Raw genomic sequence first — 19888 nt, forward strand, 5'->3', positions numbered from 1 at the left:
GACGCGCTAAAATTTCCTTGTCTTTAGTCAAAATCTTGTACGCTCATTCTATCTGTCTCTCCTGAGAGCGACACGACATGACACGATGACACGACATGACAAGACGACAATTATAGACATTTGTAATCGGGGCGCAATTAACGCTCCCTCCCGCGCACGTTAGCCACCGGCACTCCATATATCCCCATCACCACCTTCACCTTCACCGCCATAGCCATCGCCACCATCTCTCTCTCTCTCTCTCTCTCTCTCTCTCTCTCTCCCGTGAAGTCGCCGCCGTGAGTGCCTTTGCCACCCCGCGAATTTACCGGAAAATCGCTCGCGCATCTCCGGACTTCGTATTCCAGCTCCCATTTGCGCGCGTTCCGCCGTTTCCGGCGCGTGCATTCCGAGGTTCGTTCGTGCTCTCTTCCTCGTTTCGCCGACGCCTGGCTGTCTCCGAGCACGTGTTTTGGTAGCGGGGAAAATGGCGAGCGCTCGCGCGGGCGTTCGTTCGGCGCTCGTTTTTTGCGGGGATTTCGGAGCTCGCGATCTCTCCGTGGCTTGTCCGTTCGTCGATGAATTTGGAAATCCCGATGTTGGACAAGGATTCGGCGGAATGCGGTCATTCTAGATTTGGATCTCGGATCGAAATTTTTGCGTGCTCTTGAGCTGTGTGCATGCTCTCTCGATTGGAAGAAGATTAGGAGGAACAGAGGAAAGAGAAGAAGAACGAGACGATGTATATGAGTCTTGATTGTGCTGTGTGTAGACCTTCCTGCTTTGTGCATCCTGCGATTTCGTGTTTTCGGGCATGCACGTAGTGAGAATGTTTCTTTCGATATTTGGCGCCTCTGAACTACTGTTGGAAAGTATGAAGTGATGCACACTGTCCATTCTTCTTTCGAACTGATCATTCGGCAGAACCAACGCTCCCCTTTAAAAAAAAAAGAGATCTTTGAATGTGTTGATTGTTTGGATTTTCTTGAGGTTTCTGGCTCTATAATTTTCGCTAACTGCGGTAGCTCTGCTGAGGCGCTTCGGCTTTATGATGTTGCAGATGGGCGGGAGTGATTTAACCATGCGAGGGCGTCATGGGGATGCCTTTTCGACGTACAAGCGCACTGTGCTTAAGGATTATGTTAATTCTCACAAGGATGGTAACTCCAGTTAGTATAAATGCCATTGCTCGGGCTTCGGTTGTTTAATATCAATAGTCAACTGCTTCTAGTTTTAGCTATGTAACCAAAACAAAAGTTTACCGTCGGTTGAATTTTTGCTTTCCTGGCATCAAATGAAGGACATTTTTATATCTGAAAATCCATTGAACATGAGCTTTCTGCATTTGGCTTGCCACTGTTCTTCATCTCGTTACTGAGGAAGTAATGAGATGAAGATTGTCCCAAAACAGAATGAAGAGAGCAGATTTATAAATCAAAGCTGACAGAAAGAAAGAAATGAAGAAACATTGCAATGCAGTTTAGGCATGCAGTCATTTCGTTTATGTGAATTGATTGCCACATGAAAACCAGCTGACATGAAGGTGCATCCCCTGAATGTGCCTATTGTTTTGCACTTGCTTTAAGAGATGTCCTTGTCATTTTGGATATGATCCCCTGCCTAAAATGCTGCATTTACTTAATTCAACAAAGAAAAGTCGTCCCCTAATTCTTGTGGTTTAGGATTTAAATGAGCAAATAATTATGTACCTACTCCTGATTTGTTGCTTCCATTGGGTTTGTGCAAGCAACTACTGATAGGGAAACCAATTTAACATTGCTTCTCAGGATATTTACTAAATGGAGTCGGTAAAGATCTTGGAAACCCTTCATGGAGGCGTTCTTTGCCACATGTCCTTGTGGCAGCTCTTTCTTCTTTCCTGTTTGGTTACCATCTCGGGTATGCACATGAAGGTCTTGATTATTGTTTCCTGTGCCGAATTCAACAAGCATGAGAAGAATCAATTTTTTTTGTGTTATGACGTTGCAGGGTAGTTAATGAGACACTAGAGAGCATGTCCTTGGACCTAGGCTTCAGTGGAAATGCAATGGCTGAAGGTACTAAAATCAACTTGCCACTGATCTTTGGTACATGCTTGTGAGAAAGTGTATTGACATGCTACGTTTGATTAATTAAGGTCTAGTGGTGAGTACGTGTCTAGGAGGGGCATTTGTTGGATCCCTGTTTAGTGGTTGGATTGCAGATGGTGTTGGGCGCCGAAGGGCATTTCAGCTATGTGCCCTGCCCATGATTATTGGGGCCTCAATGAGGTAAAAACTTGCAATTCTTCTGCATATTTGCATCGTTTCCATTGCATGCTCCTATCCGAGAATGGTTTGTCTTGTTCATCGTGAGGTGAGTACCTTGCTGGTGTAACCCGTATGTTGCGTTAAATTTTTTTTTTATTTAATCTCAATCACATTTGTACTAGGCTTAATTCATATGGGGGCAGCTATGAATAAATTATATACACTGCCTAAATGTTAATGATGATTAGCTTCCTACTTCTATGTACACTCTGATCAGTCATGTTTTGGAAAGTGCTTGATGTGTTCGAGTGACATGGTTTTAAGCCTTTATTTTCAGCTTTTTCTTACAAATTGGCTCATTCACCGGCTAGAGCTCAAATCCAGTGATAAGTTTTCATGACTAAATCTGAAAGTAGGTGGTCAAATAAGGTGAATGAAATAATCCAGCGTTCATGCCGAGAGCATATATATTTGTGTACCTTAAACTAAAAGTGGGAGGTCTGAATTTCACTCGAGTGTGATTTTGCAGTGCCATAACAAATGATTTGTGGGGTATGCTTTTAGGAAGATTATTTGTGGGAACTGGAATGGGTCTTGGCCCTCCTGTTGCTGCTCTCTACGTTGCAGAGGTATAATGCATCGACTGCTTTATTTTTTTCTGCACTGCCATTGGCTTGTTTCTATTTCTAATTAGTAGAATGACAATAAGAAGACAGTATTTTGATTGACTTCTCTCACCTACCTGCCTGCTTTAACATAAATAGGTCTCGCCTACTAGTGTAAGGGGTGCTTTTGGGAGCCTTATCCAAATTGCAACTTGTCTTGGATTAATGGGGTCTCTTTTCATTGGAATTCCAGCCAAGGAAATCGCAAGTTGGTATGATGTGCCTCATAAATATATTGTCTGTGCATCTTTGTGTCCCTGTTATTTAAATATCAGAGTTGAAAGTTTGAGGGTGTTTGAGAGAAGAATCGTGATGGTCATTTTTTTCTTAGGTGGCGAGTTTGCTTTGTGGTGTCCGTTATTCCTGCATTAGCACTCGCTCTTTTCATGCAGTTCTGCGCAGAAAGTCCTCATTGGCTTTTCAAGGTTTCTTCTTCTCCCTCTGTATTGTTCATGGTTATATTTATAGTTGACCTTTTCTTTTTGGATTGTCAGTGATTTTTAAGCTGGTTGAGCAGTTTGAGCTTAATGCAGATCAAACTGGATAGATAATATATCGACTTTTCCTAACGGTAGTCACATCCCCATTCTACGTGGCTCCACAATTATGGGCTAAGTTATGCGTGTGCAACATGTAATATGTGCATGGATATCTGCACTAGCACATGTGCATACACACACACACACACACACACTCTGTACATGCGGTCATGGACAACTGGATAAACAATCATACATCTATGAAGAAAGAGGATAGAGGTGATTCTCTTCTTTATTGACAAAATGGATCGTTGCCGCATCCATCTCTTCAAATCTTGGTGCTTCTAGACGATTTTTTTATTAGTGCCTCAGTACATTATGGAATTCATCAGATTCCCATTAATGTTTGGCTTTTTTTAAATGATGTTTGGCGGCTGCATGTATAATTTTTAAGCTGACTGATCCAAAAAAAGGAAAAAAGAAATTTTACTTGACTGCGTATGATCTTTCGGAGAACTTGGTTCTGAGTTATGGAAAACTTTTAATGATAGGATGACAGCACCCATTTCCGAGTGAATGCAGATCATCGATCATGTTTTAGCAGTAGTTTAATGGATTCTCCTTCTGATAAGAAGTTGTTTACAATAGATTCCACAGGCTTTGGTGTTGTAAGTACGTAGTTATTAGCTTATGTGTGGCACAATGTTGTTGCCCTTGGATTGATTTGCTCCTCATGTATTTCCTACTACTTTTCTTCTGTTATTTTTCACTTGAGCTCTTTCCTGCAGTTTAGTTATTGTAGGTGAATCTCATAGACAGTGCTTACAGTGTTCCTGATTTTTTTCAGAGAGGAAGAGCCGCTGAAGCAGAAACTGAATTTGAAAAAATTTTGGGCGGACTATATGTAAAATCTGCAATGGCAGAGTTGTCGAAGGCTGACAGAGGAGATGAAGTAGAACCCGTAAAACTCTCCGAGTTACTCTACGGTCGCTATTTTCGAAGTATGCATCTTAATTTTTTTTGCACTTACTCATTATGGTATCTACATCTCTTTACACTAAGCAGCTTTATTAATTACCTTGCAGTGATTTTCATTGGGTCTGTCCTTTTTGCCTTACAACAGCTTTCAGGAATAAATGCTGTCTTCTACTTCTCTTCTTCTGTTTTTAAAAGTGCGGGTATACCTTCAGACATTGCAAACATTTGTGTAGGAATATGTAATTTGTCAGGTACACTTCTATGCTTCCCTTTTGTGAAATCTTAAATTGGATCTTGACATATGTCCTCATGCTGCTCGTAAATTAATCAGGGTCAGTCATAGCAATGATCCTGATGGATAAGTTAGGAAGGAAGGTGCTGCTTCTTGGGAGTTTTATGGGAATGGTGAGTTTCACAGAACCCTTGGGAAGACTGCACTTGCCGTATTTAACGTTTCTCACCCTTTGAAAAGTGTCCCTACTGTGATATTGGAGGTCATTATATGTGTGGTGGACCATTGGATGCTTAGTAAAAGTGAGACGCTGCAATTCCATAAGTAGTTATTTCCGGATCCAAAACCATATTTCATGTCTTTTCCTTTGGTTGCATTGGCTCAAGGTGCATATCTGTTAGTGGTTGTCCATAGTGAGACTCGTGACTCTTTGTGCTTTCGGAGTGATTACAGCTAGCCTCAAATAACCAGGCGATACAAATTACTGAACTGATAATTGAATCATTTTGACCTTCGTGATGATTTACATACCATCTGACTTTTACTTTCATCCTTGGTTGCTCCAGGCAGCGTCATTGGGTATTCAAGTGGCTGCTGCAAGTTCCTTTGCCTCAGGCTCTGCATCATCATATATGTCAGCTGCTGGCATGATGCTGTGAGTATCTTCTGAAGTTTGGAGAGGGAAATTTTATGGATAACATTCGATTCGGATGAAGTGATTAGGTTGCGCATAAATTATGGCAGCATTTAGGGGTTCAAATGCTGACTGACTAGTCCAGTAAGATAAGGCATAAACTCAGAAGAAATAAACATTGTTGTCGCAAATGAAATGAGAAACTTGGTGTGTGTGGATATGATTTCAAATTGGCTAAACATTGATTTGGATGGGCAGGATTGTCTTGGCATTCTCTCTTGGTGCTGGTCCTGTCCCTGGCCTTCTGTTGTCAGAAATATTTCCTAGTAGAATCAGGGCAAAGGCAATGGCATTTTGTATGGCTGTGCACTGGGTAATATTTTCTTCCATCTCATGCTATTTCTTCAGTGATTAACGCTTCACTTTTGCCACCATTAATTTTGATATAGGAGCTAACATCTGACTCCATGCCTGTGAGACTTGGGTTTATGTTTAGTTTACTGTTTGGATGCTTGTCTCAACTTCATGAGTTGATTCTTTGAAATTGTCAAGTTATTAGCGCATCTCTCAAAATCAAACCGTGCTTCACATCTACAATCTTTTAGATGGATTTCCTAAAATTCTCTATAATGTTAGAGCTAGAGGTCTTGTACTTGAATTTCCACGATCTTATTCATTTCCTCAATTATTCTCAACTTGCTCTTTTCATCTGTATGTCAAATTCCCAGCCCACACATGACGAGGAGTGATTTAGTATTTAAATATTACATGTCATCTTTAAAATTTTAGGTGGTTTGGTATTGGTCCCGCAATATTATCTAAACTTTATGCTCGAAACTTGTAAAAATGGCCTCTTTGGCCGGGAATCTGGCAACTTGGTGCTGTCTCCATAAGTTCCGGGTTCTTCCTCCTTGATCATTTATCTTTAACTCCTGATTCTAGCAACAAGAGCCATTGGTTCCTCTTCTGAGGACATGCTGTAATAAACTTTCTATGCTCTCCAACAACTGGTATCTTAGAGGGCCTGCAGAATTATTTAAAAAGTGTGGTATAAAGATGTGGCTTAGCCCCCAAGGTGTTACTACAGTGGGTCATACCCTCATTGATGGCATGATCCCAAGTTTGACAATAGCTGAATTGATGTCTGTCTAATTCAGTTAATGAATCCATCAATTTAATTACCGCCATCTTTTTTTTTTTTTGGTCCAATACTTTCATTGATTTAGATGTTTTCTTTAATTATTTCAAACAGTATTTGTTCCAATTGGATCATCATATTGCATAACCTGATGCAAATTTGTTTCGAGCTCTTGAATTTCAGATATAATAAATATTGTCAAACTCTTCGGTTAATTCACGGTTGAAGGATATTAAACCTGTTGCGATTTGCTGACGGCAAATAAAGATGATTGCATCGGTCTTGGTAACAAGAACAGACTTTCGAATTACCTTGTTTGATTTAGCCAAAAATCTTTGGATTACATGAGAAGTTCTGATTTGTTATAGACAGAATGGTCATCCAATTGAGCTACATTTCTGCACCTAGTTTATCCATTTCACTTGATATATGTTATTGTTCATGCTATGCCAAATAGATCTACCTATTGTGTTTTTACCCGCTTCCATCAAATTTCATGTTGTGGTAGCCACTGCTAATATATGTTTCCTTTTTCATCAGGTGATTAACTTCTTTGTTGGCTTGTTTTTCTTGCAATTGCTGGAGCAATTAGGGCCACGGGTCCTATACACAATTTTCGCCACCTTTTGCTTGATAGCGGCGGCTTTTGTAAAGAGGAATGTGGTGGAAACAAAAGGAAAATCACTCCAGGAAATCGAGATTGCTCTTCTTCCACAAGAATAAAGGTACTTCAGCTGTTTGTTCTTATGCGAGACGTTAAGAAGTATCTTACCACCAGCTGAGTATACTATGGCGCATTACCTTCATTCGAAAACTACCATGGCAATTATGTTGCTTAATTCTCGAGCTGCGGTTTCAATCCCAGACATGAGTCAGGTCGAGACAGGCTGCCTCATCCAACGACTACTCTTGCATCGGTTCTGCATCAAAGTAAATGTGGAACTTCAGGAAGTCACGGTCTCCCGCTGATCTCAATGAGTATATAGCATCCAAGGAGCATGGGCAACAGTTTTGTATCCGTTACTAAAGTGCGAATGTAGTTGGTATTTACTTGGTCTATGGTGATATGTTCACCTGCACGAACTCCTCCTTGTCCTCAAATCAATCGTTCCTCCCGAAGAGAAATTGCCATATTTATTCATTGCTTCGGCAATTGGCGAAGCTGTTTGGCTGTCTCAGCATTGCAGTTCTAATCTTAGGTGCCACATTAAACACAGCCGACCTAATTGAAGAAAAGCTCACTCTAGAGATAAAAATGCTGAAGTCCATAGATGATGGGGGCATGTGTACTCCAACCTCGGGTTATTTTCAGTCTGTCATCCTCTAAGTATACTCGGGAATTTGAAAAGTGATTTGCTGGGTTCTACAATTGAAGTAGGGGTGAGCAACGGAACTTTAACTGAATCGGGCCGGTACTGGGTGGAGGTTCCTAAAATTTGGGACCGGTGATTATTGGTCTGGTTCCCGGCTTCGGGTGTAAATCGAACACTCGGATCGCCCCGAACCGATACTTTATTTTACTATGATACTTAATTATATTTTATCGTATTTTTAGTATCTTTCCACTGAGATTTTCATTAATTAAAAATTCAAAATACTAAAGATTGAGAGTTTAAATTATGTAACAACACTTATAGTCTTGCAGGGAATAGGGAAGAAAAAAGAAAGATATCACCGTCGGTTCTTGGACTCACCTGGGAATTGGATCGGGCTGATCGGTTCGGTTTCAAGACCAGGTGGATCGGTTTTCAGTTCCACAAAATGGGAACCAACCCTTCTGGTTCGATTTCCGATGAGAACCGATCCATCCTGAAATCAATCACCTCATAAGTAAGGCCGATAATTTTGACAAGGCTTACAACACTAACTCAAACCTGACCCCAATGTAGTAGAGATTTAACTAGAAATTGATTCTAATTGACAATTTTTTTTACCTACTTTTAATTAAAAAGAAAATCCTTGTAATTGAGACTCAAAGCGTTGATTTTTTTTCCTTTCTTGATAATCACTCGAGGGGTATACATTATTGGCCAATCCCTAAGTTTAAGAGCTTGCTATCTAGAAATATGTTTGTCCAAGTCAAAATCAAGTTAACAGACACAAGGCAATCTCTTAAAGCTCGACACTATTAACTTCACAATCATAATTTTCCAGTGTCAGGAATAAAAGGAAGCTACATATCTCTTATTTGATTTGGAGGCTGCAAAAGTATAGTCCCGCATCGCTTGATTATTGTATTTTTCTTGCTCGTTATACCTTATTATTTTCCTACATAAGCTAGTATAAATTGTTTGGTTAGACTTTCTAACGAAAGCAAATGTTTTTTTCTTGGAAGTTTTACCTCTCATGGTCTCTCACTAGACCAACCTAAGTTTTGAAACCAAACTCTCTACAAAATCCAATTAAACGAGTCATTTTCTTCCATTTTCCAAACATACTTTTCTTTTTCAGAAATCATCTTCAATACCCATTTTCAATGAAAGCAAACAAATAAAAAAAAAAGCAACTAGAAACTGTGTTCTTCCCCTGTTTGTAACAAGCAATTTATATTATGTCAGTTTTTCTGCGCTAAGGGGGTGTTTGGTTCAGCTTTGGGAAGGGGCTTTGGGCCTCGAAAGCCCCTTCCCAAAATGCTAGAGTGTTTGATTCAGCATTTGGCCTAACATTGGCCAAATGCTGGCATTCCAAATGCTGAAAGCCCAAGGCTGGTCCGGACCAGCCTAAGGTCGCGCGACCTAGGCGGCCGTCGCCTGGATCGTGCGACCCCCGCCGAGGGTCGCCTGGCCTCGGGCGACCGGCGGCGGCGGCGGATCTGGCTCGCCGGGGTCGCCCGACCTCGGGCGACGCCCGCGCCGGCGGCCGGCTCCGGCGATGGGGTAGGTTTTGTTTTTTTTTTTAATAAATAAGATAATTCTCAAAGTGCATTTGCAAAAAAAATTCACCAAACACTATATTTTGACCAAAGTAGCTTTATAAAATATTTTTACCAAACATCATTTGCATTTCCCCAATGGGCTGTCACCCAAAGGTATTTGCATTCCCCCAAGTAGCATTTTCAAAGTTGAACCAAACAGGCCCTAAAAGTTTTAGAACCCATTTGACATAAAAGTTCATCAATGAAGTCAAGTTTCCTTACACTATAATTTGGAAACAAAGAAACCGGTACTCTTTATAATATTTTCCAGACAAACAAATCATTCTACTTTTTTTGCAGAAAAGTTGTGAATAATAAAAGAAAAAAAATCCAAAAAAAAAAAAATAAAATATTTTTCCAAGTTTTCGGGGGGGAAAGAGAGTTCATAAAACAAACGATCACCCTCGCAGCACAAACTCTTCAGGCATAATCTCCATCATCTCCACACATCGTCCAGGCGAGAGCGACATCATCCTGCGATCCATCAATCACTCGTGAGCACTTGTTCTTCTTCATGGTTCATAGCTTGTTCGAAGCCGCATGTTTGATCAGTGAAGGTGATAGCTTGTTCAGTGTGCGCTCGTTGTCGTACTCTTGTCTTTGCCGGCATCATCACCTACACGACAATACAGGATGCGTGTTGCGCTCCAGATTGGCGATTGGCGATTGGGGCTAGGTTTCATTAATGGGTCTCGTTGAATGAGAGAAACTTCGCGGCTATGTGGGTGTTTTTTTGTGTGTTGTTTTTCTTCTTGCGAAGCAGCTGTTTGTTGAATTGCCTGAACCGTGATTGACACGGCAAATCCAATCTTTTTTCCCCTCTCTGGGGTATGTTGCTGACGTTTTTGTTGTTCAGCTGTGGGGGTATCTTGAGGAAGTGAATTGGAGATGGAGGGTGACGATGAGGAAGTGAAGCAGAGACGCGTGGTCGAAGCTCGGGCGAGGAACATTAGTCACAACGTGCGCTGCACCGAGTGCGGGAGCCAGTCGATCGAAGATTCTCAAGCTGATATTGCTATTTTGTTGAGAAAGGTGAGTTTTTTTCTCTGAATCTGGATCGCTGTTCTGTGAGGAGGCAATTTGATTTTGAATTATAGGTGTCGTCATATGTATTCTGAGATTAATGTTGTGGTTTTGAATTCCTATTCTAGTTGCTTGTTTTTTTCTTATTTTTGTGCATACGCAAGGCTAGGTATTCCTTCGTCAATTGCTCGGATAATCTTTCAGGGATATGAAATGATTTTAGACATGACAAATGGAAGAAGTAAGGCAAAAAAAAGGGAGATGAATTTAAGAGCTTATAACTGTTCTTACTTTGTTCCTGTGTGCAGGACTTATTCCTGAAGATGCTTGTTATATAAACATGATGAAGAAGCCACGTAACATATGGAACTCTTTTCTTGTTAGCCTTTATGACGAATCGGGATGCATTAAAAGAACTGTGTGTTTTGAACTTCTGTTTGCTGTCTAGGTTTCCCTTCCTGATTGGTAAAAGCCTTCTCTTCGACAAATCTCTCTTAGACCTTTGCTAAAATATGACTCCTTCAATTTTTGCTGTGTAGTTGATTCGCGATGAGATCCAATCTGGCAAAACTGACAAAGAGATTTATAAGAAGCTTGAGGAGGATTATGGAGAGACGGTTCTTTACGCCCCGAAGTTTGATATGCAGACTGCAGCCTTGTGGCTGTCACCGGTTAGTATAGAAAGAATCTAAAGATAATATTCTGAATGATTATACCTTTTGCCTGAATTTGTCCATACTGTGACTTGGATCATCTGCTGCAGCTACTAGTGGCAGGTGGTGCTGCTGGCGTATGGGCGTACAGTAAGCACAAGCAAAGGACAAACGTTCACATCATGGCTCTAAACCTCATTAGAGGAGTCCCACTATCACCGAAGGAGAAGGAAACCATGCTCGATCTTCTCACACCACCTCCCTCCCCGCGAGGAGTTCCATCCTCATGGTGGAAGAGGTGGCTTGGCCAATGATTTGTATCATCTCGCTATTAACTGTTATCTTTTCAATGGTAGTATTTTTACATTCTCACGGGAAGTCAATTTTAGATTCTCTCTCGTCCAAAGATGAAAGTTCTACTAAAAATGAATGTATGTTCTCGAATTATTGGTTAGAGGGCTTTTGCGAATTGCGTGAGAGAAGTGGATGATGCGCGAAATTCGTTAGTTCAAGCCTCAGTATAGTTTTGTGGATGCAATAAATGATCCTCCATAGTTGAAGTGTTTTGCCTTTCCAGAGGAACTGTATGTACCATTTGTAAACGGCTAGCAGGGCCCTCAGACAAACAATCAGTGCTCATGGACGGCAAACAGGAAAGAATCTGACAGCTTCTTCTTGTCATTGTAAACAACCAGGTAATGATGCAGGTGAAAAACAATGGAAAATAAGCCAATAAAAAACGATCAAAGGGCGTTGCTCTTGTTTTTGTTAACCTGTGACCCTCTGGCTCCGAGCTTGATTTATCCGCTACGATGTCTTGACGAGGACAAACTGGGCACACAATATAAAAAGCTTTAACGAAGAGTAGGTTATAGTAAATCACAGGAAAGGGAAATCGGCCTCACCAAGTTTTCCGGCTTCCACTCCATCAAATGGCTAAGCTCGAAACCATCGAGGCAGATGGGACGGTGCTCCAACCATCTGGAATGGTGCAGCAACCGCCCAGCATGGTGCAGCAACCATCTGGCGCGGTGCACCAACTGCCTGGGATGATGCACCAACCATATGGGATGGTGCAGCAACAGCCCAACACGATGCAGCAACCATCTGGCATGGTGCAGCAACTGCCTGGGACGATGCAGCAACCGCCTGAGGTGATGATGCAGCCGCTGCCGCATTCATTCCCCCCGACAACTTTCATGCAACCACCCCAAGATCAGCCTAATACTCCGAATGGTACCTCGGTTGAATATTCAACCGGTCAGGTGCTAGACAGACTGGATGTCGGAGAACCGTGGGCGACTGGGTTGTTTGACTGTTTCCAAAATCCAACAAATGGTAAAGTTGGCTAACACTTCTCCCTGGAATGATAAAGCAAATCTTTCGCTTACCGAACATTAAGTGTGAAGTAGTATAAAAAATGATAGCGTTCTTCAACTAATCATGAGGACAAGACACTAATCGTTTCTCCAATGAACTTTGCAGCCATTATTACAGCATATCTACCATGTGTCACATTTGGTCAGATTGCCGAAGTCTTGGATGAAGGAGAAATGAGTAAGTCCTCAACTCAAAACTTTTGTCAACACATGACATCCCATAAGATTCAGATAAATTGGACTTTATCCTAAACTCTTGGCTACTCGATTCGATGAGTGGTTTTCCCTAACGACTAAATACATGGTCGAATTGGAAATTTCAGATTGTGCATTGGGCGGTTATATCTACTTGGCAATGATGCCGGCCCTGTGTTCTCACTGGCTAATGGGATCAAAGTACAGAGCAAAGCTGAGGAGGAAGTACAATCTAGTGGAAGCTCCTTTTCCGGACATGGTTTCTCACATGTTCTGTCCCTGTTGTGCCCTTGCCCAAGAGTTCCGTGAGCTCAAGAACAGAGGCCTCGATCCCTCCCTAGGTATCAAGCTCCTCTGTCATTTGAACTCAAAAGCAGCTTTAACCCTTTGCTTGATTGATAGATTTCGGTATCCATGGTATTTGTTTCAACTTTGCACATTGGAAGCATTTTAAGAGCTTCATGAATATTGCTTGCAGGTTGGAAACAGATACACAAGCAGCAAATGGAGAATCCTCCTCCGAGCCAATCCATGACGCGGTGAAAAAATAAAACCAGTCGGATCTGCAATATGTTGAATTTTACGTCGTGGAGCCATTTGTCCTAGAAATATCTTCTTGAATGAATGAACTTATTTTGTTGAAACCTGTGGTCATGGTAGCCTTGTGCAAAATAGAGGACTAATCGATGTTTATGGCCAAATTTCGGTTTGTACTTAGAACGAAAAGCATGTGAACTCCTGTACTTCCTCTTGGATTGACTCTTACCTTTATGTCCCAAGAGGGATGGCTGAAGCAATCGAAGTCACCTAGGCCGATTACGGTAAAAACCAGAATGGAATCAGCATGCTTATATCAAGTGAAACAAGAAATACATACATAACTTAGAAACAGTTGATGTAACAGAGAACTTCTGAATATTTGCTTGATTCATATGTCGCGACTCCTATAAATGGGTAGACCTGCCGCAGTGCAATTCGAATTAGATATTCACAGGAACCCCTCAAACTTGGCCTTCAGAAAGACCCGTTTAATGATGCCAGAGGTTGGCAAGGCTATGGCGATAGCTCGCCAGACGTCGGTGAGGATAGGGCAAGGCTCAAGCTCGCCTGTGGCTGGCAACCAGCCGAGGAAGAAGCAAAAAGAAAAAGAAAGAAAATGACAAAAAACTTAAAATTTCGATTTTTTTTAAAAAAAAAGAAAAATGTATTTGTTGAAAGAAAGTGATCGAAAATATTTTCCATGACTAGCTTATTTTCCGTGAACCGAACGCCAGAAAATCTAGAAAACGTTTTCCTAAAATTGTTTTTCATGAAACAAACGGAGCCTTAATTATGCATTATTTTTGTCCTATCTTGCAATTCGTCATGAGTTTTAGTACCTTCACCCTTTACTAACTACAACGGTTGAGGCCTTTTTTAGTCCTTTTACCGGTGAATTGCAAGATGTGTGGTGTTCTGTTCTCTTTACCTTGTGATGATGCCTCTCCTCTGCTCTCGGTGGATGATAAGCTCGAGCTACAGAAGAAAGTTTAGGAGAGATTTTCAGTTATTGAAAGAACCCTACGGTGATACCATCACTCACATGTTCTGCCCCTGTTGTGCCCTTGCCAGGAGTACAGAGAGCTCAAGAATGAAGGGCTTGATCCTGCTCTAGGTTAGATGCGTCGACTATGCCTTTGTCAACATTGCCGTATGCATCATGCAGTACATGGTTTGATAGGGGGACATGTAGTAGAATGTTAGTATCAGTAGCATCGCTTAAAATATCTTGCATGTAAAGGGTTTATATTCCATGCGCTGGCCAAGAACGAAAAGGGTTTACATCATATCTCATAAATCAGCTTATGAGGACCCTTTGAAAGTGCAAACTTTGATTAGGGAATGTCAAGCTACAGAATTCTGTTGCCTGCATACGAACATAAGATGCTTATTATAACTTACTATTGTCCGGAATGAAAAGCGGACATGTTTGGACTAGAGAATTTAACTTTAACGATGGCAATGCAATTAGATACGGAGATGATCTACATTTCGAAAGTAATGATAAATGTGGAATCATTTGATACGACACGAGGCTTTCATTTGTAGGATGGAAGGGCATCGTTGCGCAAAAGGCGAGACAGAACGGTGATCCCCAAACAACAGCCCCTCCTCCAGATCAGTCCACGACTCGTTGAATGATATTCGATCCCGATAGAAGCTGAGCCAGGTTGGTTCTGTCCTACATTTTGTTGGGTCCGATTCAAATGAACTTTGTTAAGTTTCCTTCACCTCGGAAGTACAAGGTGCAAACCGCGACTGATCCATACTTCACAAGTCCAATAGCCCCGAGGACTCTGTTTTCTGCACATGATAGGTACATTGCCTCGGCTCAAGAATCACGCGGTCTTTTCGAACCTGCAATAACATCGCAAAGTCGCTTGAGCTGTTGACCAGAATGTAAACATTTTTTATGATAAATGTTCTGCAGATGATTGAAGAAGAGCTTCTTCTTCTTCTTCTTCCTCCTTTCATCCATCGTCTAAGATAAGATTAAACAGTCATCCTTGAGCGTTGTTTAATCAAAGGACGGAGCTTTCGATAGCCATTGTCTGCTTAATTAAATTTGCCGTCCATGGCGGGAGGACTGTGGACCCGACCTTCACGACAGCAACCCCCATATTTCATCTTTGCCTAATTTTGTACCCCTTTTTTAAAGAAAAAGGTACTGCGATATTTTTTTTCTAGAAAAAACTGACAGCGATCCTACGAATTCTTACATATCGAAATGCTAGAAGTCTCCAAACTTTTGCGTCGTGGTTGGAAAGGTCAATACCTTGTTGCCTATGTAGATGCGCCACGTTCTCGAGACATAGTCACGTGACGTATTATTTTTTTTTAGGGATAATAGCATAAATCACTCGCAAGCTTTGATCCAACGTAGTTCATGAACTTTTAATTTATTCAATATGATCCCCGAAATTTGATCTAATATGCAATGTCGTTTCTGAACTTTTAATTTGTTCAATGTTATCCCTGAACTTTGGGAATTACATTGACATTTTAATTTGTTCAATGTGATCCCCGAACTTTGGTCCAACGTGAAATATTATCCCTTAACTTTTAATTGTTTAACGTAATCCCTAAACTTTAGTCTAATGATCAATGTGGTTCCTGAACTTTTACACAATTTCATAAAACCTTTAGACTACATTGAACATTTACTAATAATTCAATGACCACACATTAAACAAATTAAAAATTCATGGACCACATTGCACATTTGACCAAAGTTCATGGATCATTTGTGTCATTTTTCCTTTTTTTTTTTTTTATAATCTAGAGATAGAGGGTCTGGAGACACGGCTAGGAGATCCATGCACTACCCCGCATTTTTTGTGCCGGTTAAGTCCAAATCTTTTATCTATACGGGTATAACCTATATCGTGGGGAAAATTACGTATCATTTCTCCGTACGCATTATGTGTCGCCCCTAATCCTGCCAACGGTTAAAAGTCATGGCCAATGGGCGACGAAACCAACCGTGACGAACGTGTCTAAAACCGATAATCCAAGTATCACTCAAGTTTTAGCATGCAGGTACAGCGTACGCTGGGGCATTATACTTTCATATTGCGATGTCTTCTTAGCGAGCAAGAGAGAGAGAGAGAGATGGAAGACGAGGACGATGAGGTAGAGAGAACCGTGAAATGCATGGCTGGAAGACCTCTCCAATGGGTCTCGAAGCACGAGTTCGAATTCCTGACTCTGCAAGGCCTTCGAGTCGTGCGCGCCCGGAAGGACTCCTTCCTCTGCACCTTCGTCGTCCCCGGCCACCTATCGGTTATCCATCCAATTCAAAATTCACTCTCGCCGTTCGCCAATCGAACCTGTCACTTTCTTTCTTCCCTCACGACGTCGAAATTGATCTTTCTCTACATAGCGTTGCGATGCATTCAGGACAGGGATGGGAATTGGCACGTAGGAGCGATGGCGGCGCTGATCGACTATGACGGGGCTGCGACGGTGTACTCCACCACCGGCACCGGCAACCTCAAGGCGACCCTAGATTTCTGCGTGTCCTACCTTTCCACGGCTAAGATCCAAGTACACATATTCTCTCTCACTCTCTCTAGAAACGAGTATACAAGCTGTTTTCATCATTTTCTTCCTCTAGCTGGATCTAAGAATTGAAATGATGCGTATGTTGGCAGGACGAAGTAGAGATAGAGTCAAAGGTGGTGGTGCGGCCAGGGTCAAAGGGAAAGCTTGTACTGGTGGTGGTGGTGGAAGATAGAGCGAAAGGCAACGGCAAGTTAATTGCTTTGGCTAACCCGCGGTGGGCTTCTCTCAATTTGACCGGTGATCATCAACTTAGTAGCAAGGTTTGACGTTTATGTCACGGATTGATTGATCTAGCGTTCTCTTACACGTACGGCCTTAGGATTTAGGAGGGCGAATGATCCTTCTTACAAGACGGTGCTCGTGCTTGACTCGGGTTCTCCCAAACCCTACTGATCACGACTTGATTTCGACTTGATCGATTATGAAAATTTGTTTTTATTCAAGGAGCCAACAATACCCTATTGGAAGCCGGCTATTGGAAGCCGGATTGGAGGCCGAGTAAGATGTGTGAGGGAGTTTTACTTCCGTGAACTAGAGATTGGGGTCGGGAAACTTAATTACCTTTTAAGTCTCTTCAATGTCCAACAATATTTGATACATTTTCTTTTTGTTTCGAAAACATTTGTTCATGCGATGTGGTTCATTATGTTCATCTACATGGCCATGCGTGCATAATTTGCACAATTACATCTACCAATCACATAAGCACAACAATAATGCAACGTAATGTGAAGTGCGGAAAATAAACTCCCGTGCACGGGAGTCCTGGGCTCGGCCTCGATGAACCCCGGCTCGGAAGTCGCGGATCCAAGCGTGGGTGCCGAAGTGTGGGACCCAACCTCAATGGATTTGGGCACGGGCATCGAGGACCTGAGCCTGGCATCCTGGGCACAGACACGGTTGAACGGGCCCGGCCTTGATGGACCTGGGCGTGGCAGCCGGTGTCTCAGGCGCGGCCTAGAAGGACCCGGGCCTGGGTGCCGTGGACCCGTCCCCATTGCCAATGACTTAGGAACGAGCATTGAGGTTCCTATGCCCTAGCGCATGAGTTTCTAATCCAAGTACAGTAACTTAATCATATTTTGAAAAATGATTTTTGATTTTTTAAAAAAGACAGGAGCTTTCAATACCCGTTGTCTGCTTAACTGATTTTCCGTATATGGTGGACGACTTTGGACTCGACCTTCACTATAGCAACCCCATGTTTCATCTTCCCTAACTTTCTACCCCTTTTTAAGAAAAAGGTATTGCGATAGATATGGAAACCATTTTGAGAATTCATAACTCAAATTATCATAAATAATCATAGAATTCACCTCCTCATTTACGATTATTTCCAAACTTCAATCTTAGGTCGAGGCGGAGTATAAATATCCAGGATGACATCGTGTTAAGAGTACTCGAACCATAAAATAGCGACATCTTTTTTTTCGGAAAAACTAAAAGCGGTCTTATAAATTTTTACATATCGAAATGCTAGAAGTCTCTAAACTTTTGCGTCGTGGCTGAGAAGTTCAAAATAGTACCTCATTGCCTATGCGGACGCACCACCGTTCTCAAGACGTTATCCTGCGACGTATCGTTTCTCTTATAATCTAGAGATAGAGGGTGTGGAGACACGGCTAGGAGGTCCATGTACTACTCGGCAAATTTTATGTACCGATTAAGTCCAAATCTTTGATATGTACAAGGTGACCTATACGCCGATCAAGGGGAACGCAGCGTATCGTTTCTCCATACGCATCATGTGTCGCCCCCAATCCCGACTACGGTTAAAAGTTACGGGCGACCAAATCAACAACGACCAATGTGTCTAGAACCGATATAATCCAAGGATCACTCGAGTTTTAATAATGCATACATAGGTAACTAAAGTTATAGTAACCTTAACAATAATATACTGGTATGTCATTTTCTCCGGACATATTTAATTGCATAAGGAGAGAGCATTTACATGGTGCGATGTCTTCTTAGAGAGAAAGACACACACACAGAGAGATGGAAGACGAGGACGATGAGGTAGAGAGAACCGTGAGATGGCTGGAAGACCTCTCCAATGGCGTCCTGAAGCGCGACTTTGAGTTCCTGACGTTGCAAGGCCTTCGAGTCGTCCGCGCCCGGAAGGACTCCTTCCTCTGCGCCTTCGTCGTCCCCGATCGCCTATCGGTAATCCGTCCATCCGGCTCAGTTCGCTCTCGCTGTTCGGGGCCGATCAATCCGTCCCCTTTCTTTCCTCCTCGCGACATCGAAGTTGATCTTTCTCTACTTTGACGTGTGGATACGATCCCGCGCGCGTTCCTGGCGATGTTTTCAGGACAGGGATGGGAATTGGCACGTGGGAGCCATGGTCACGCTGATCGACGACGTCGGGGCTGCGACGGCGTACTGCGCCACCGGCAACGTCAAGGCCACCCTCGACTTCAGCGTCTCCTTCCTTTCCCCAGCGAAGATCCAAGTACAGTCTCTCTCTCTCTCTCTCTCTCTCTCCCTCCGTCGATACTCGCGACGGTCGGCGCCTTTGAGTCGCCAAAATGCTGTTTTGGTGATTGGAAAATCTCTCCGTTTCATTTTTCGGCTCTCTGTTTTTGTCAAACACTGTTTTCACCATTTTTCTGTAGCTGGATTTGAAAAGAAAATTGAAATTACTTGAAACAACTTTTCATGTTTTCATCAGTTTTCATTAGCGAAAATTTAATAAAAACAGAGATAAAATTTTCTTTTTGAAAATTATTATTGAAAACCGTAACAAGAAATAGCTCTAGGAATCAAACGTACCCTCGAACCGTGCATCATTCTTTTTCCCTAATATCGCAATATCTACATACCAAACATATTTTGATAAATAGTTGAAGTTAGCACGAATGATCATTTCCCAAATGTCAATTTTCCAAAAAAAAAAAAAAGAACAAACCAATCGGAGCTTTCCTTTGTGTGGCAGGAAGAAGTAGAGATAGAGTCAAAGGTAGTAGGGGCAGGGCCAAAGGGGAAGCTTGCAATGGTGGTGGTGGAAGTCAGGAGGAAAGACAATGGCAAGTTGATTGCCTTGGCTAAGCAGTGGTTGGCTTCTGTCAATTTGACCGGTGATCAACTCAGTAGCAAGCTTTGACACTTGCTCGGGACGATTTGCGTGCATCCATGCCAGACATTCTGTACTATTTCTACAACTCGAAACTTTGGATGATTCTATGATATAACTCGTAAAGTGTCTCGACAACTTCCATTTTTTCGTGCACGAGCGCAAATGTCACGCTTGGTCTCCCCGTAGT

The 19888-nt window shown here is 42.2% G+C and overlaps 4 protein-coding genes and 1 pseudogene across 13 annotated transcripts; all 5 read left to right on the forward strand.

The window, feature by feature from the left end:
* The first annotated feature begins 218 nt into the window (after positions 1–218).
* Positions 219–7529, forward strand: LOC115678261 (probable plastidic glucose transporter 3). 9 transcript variants are annotated; one of them, XM_056311178.1, is made up of 15 exons: positions 420–743; positions 1040–1148; positions 1767–1878; positions 1969–2036; positions 2117–2249; positions 2758–2857; positions 2993–3105; positions 3225–3318; positions 4220–4373; positions 4458–4601; positions 4682–4755; positions 5149–5237; positions 5475–5589; positions 6895–7079; positions 7220–7529. In XM_056311178.1, the coding sequence occupies exons 1-14, from the start codon at positions 720–722 to the stop codon at positions 7075–7077; spliced, it is 1512 nt and encodes a 503-aa protein (XP_056167153.1). In that variant the 5' UTR covers positions 420–719; the 3' UTR covers positions 7078–7079; positions 7220–7529. The 9 variants fall into 9 exon arrangements, with proteins under 9 accessions (XP_056167157.1, XP_056167160.1, XP_056167156.1 ...); XM_056311182.1 differs by lacking the exon at positions 420–743 and adding an exon at positions 219–393 and having other exon boundaries at positions 6895–7529; XM_056311185.1 differs by lacking the exon at positions 420–743 and adding an exon at positions 220–393 and having other exon boundaries at positions 1040–1139; positions 6895–7529.
* Positions 7530–9565: 2036 nt separating this feature from the next.
* LOC115678352 (cytochrome c-type biogenesis CcmH-like mitochondrial protein) lies at positions 9566–11350 on the forward strand. 2 transcript variants are annotated; one of them, XM_030601718.2, is made up of 4 exons: positions 9566–9762; positions 10125–10300; positions 10831–10962; positions 11055–11350. In XM_030601718.2, exons 2-4 carry the CDS (start codon positions 10157–10159, stop codon positions 11256–11258), a joined length of 480 nt encoding a protein of 159 aa, XP_030457578.1. In that variant the 5' UTR covers positions 9566–9762; positions 10125–10156; the 3' UTR covers positions 11259–11350. The 2 variants fall into 2 exon arrangements, with proteins under 2 accessions (XP_030457578.1, XP_030457579.1); XM_030601719.2 differs by having other exon boundaries at positions 9569–9762; positions 10147–10300.
* A 568-nt stretch (positions 11351–11918) lies between these two features.
* LOC115678351 (protein PLANT CADMIUM RESISTANCE 8-like) lies at positions 11919–13162 on the forward strand. Its single transcript, XM_030601717.2, has 4 exons — positions 11919–12282; positions 12430–12501; positions 12647–12859; positions 12997–13162. The coding sequence occupies exons 1-4, from the start codon at positions 11931–11933 to the stop codon at positions 13059–13061; spliced, it is 702 nt and encodes a 233-aa protein (XP_030457577.2). The 5' UTR covers positions 11919–11930; the 3' UTR covers positions 13062–13162.
* A 3044-nt stretch (positions 13163–16206) lies between these two features.
* Positions 16207–16888, forward strand: LOC115678488 (uncharacterized; annotated as a pseudogene).
* A 1712-nt stretch (positions 16889–18600) lies between these two features.
* LOC115678353 (uncharacterized) lies at positions 18601–19851 on the forward strand. Its single transcript, XM_030601721.2, has 3 exons — positions 18601–18788; positions 18937–19077; positions 19561–19851. The coding sequence occupies exons 1-3, from the start codon at positions 18621–18623 to the stop codon at positions 19726–19728; spliced, it is 477 nt and encodes a 158-aa protein (XP_030457581.1). The 5' UTR covers positions 18601–18620; the 3' UTR covers positions 19729–19851.
* Positions 19852–19888: the final 37 nt, after the last annotated feature.

This window comes from Syzygium oleosum, unplaced genomic scaffold (genome assembly GCF_021117445.2).
Source record: "Syzygium oleosum isolate NSW1041296 unplaced genomic scaffold, Sole_v2.1 Sole_v2.05, whole genome shotgun sequence".
NCBI lineage: Eukaryota > Viridiplantae > Streptophyta > Magnoliopsida > Myrtales > Myrtaceae > Syzygium > Syzygium oleosum.

Coding starts and splice junctions, on each gene's coding strand:
- LOC115678261 (XM_056311178.1), top strand. CDS start 720: ATGTATATGAGTCTTGATTGTGCT. Junction 1,879..1,968: donor CTGTTTGGTTACCATCTCGG/GTATGCACATGA, acceptor ATGACGTTGCAG/GGTAGTTAATGAGACACTAG. Junction 3,319..4,219: donor GTCCTCATTGGCTTTTCAAG/GTTTCTTCTTCT, acceptor GATTTTTTTCAG/AGAGGAAGAGCCGCTGAAGC.
- LOC115678352 (XM_030601718.2), top strand. CDS start 10,157: ATGGAGGGTGACGATGAGGAAGTGAAGCAGAGACGCGTGGTCGAAGCT. Junction 10,301..10,830: donor TTGCTATTTTGTTGAGAAAG/GTGAGTTTTTTT, acceptor TTTGCTGTGTAG/TTGATTCGCGATGAGATCCA. Junction 10,963..11,054: donor CAGCCTTGTGGCTGTCACCG/GTTAGTATAGAA, acceptor CATCTGCTGCAG/CTACTAGTGGCAGGTGGTGC.
- LOC115678351 (XM_030601717.2), top strand. CDS start 11,931: ATGGTGCAGCAACCGCCCAGCATGGTGCAGCAACCATCTGGCGCGGTG. Junction 12,283..12,429: donor TTTCCAAAATCCAACAAATG/GTAAAGTTGGCT, acceptor TGAACTTTGCAG/CCATTATTACAGCATATCTA. Junction 12,502..12,646: donor CTTGGATGAAGGAGAAATGA/GTAAGTCCTCAA, acceptor TGGAAATTTCAG/ATTGTGCATTGGGCGGTTAT.
- LOC115678353 (XM_030601721.2), top strand. CDS start 18,621: ATGGAAGACGAGGACGATGAGGTAGAGAGAACCGTGAGATGGCTGGAA. Junction 18,789..18,936: donor TCGTCCCCGATCGCCTATCG/GTAATCCGTCCA, acceptor CGATGTTTTCAG/GACAGGGATGGGAATTGGCA. Junction 19,078..19,560: donor TTTCCCCAGCGAAGATCCAA/GTACAGTCTCTC, acceptor TTTGTGTGGCAG/GAAGAAGTAGAGATAGAGTC.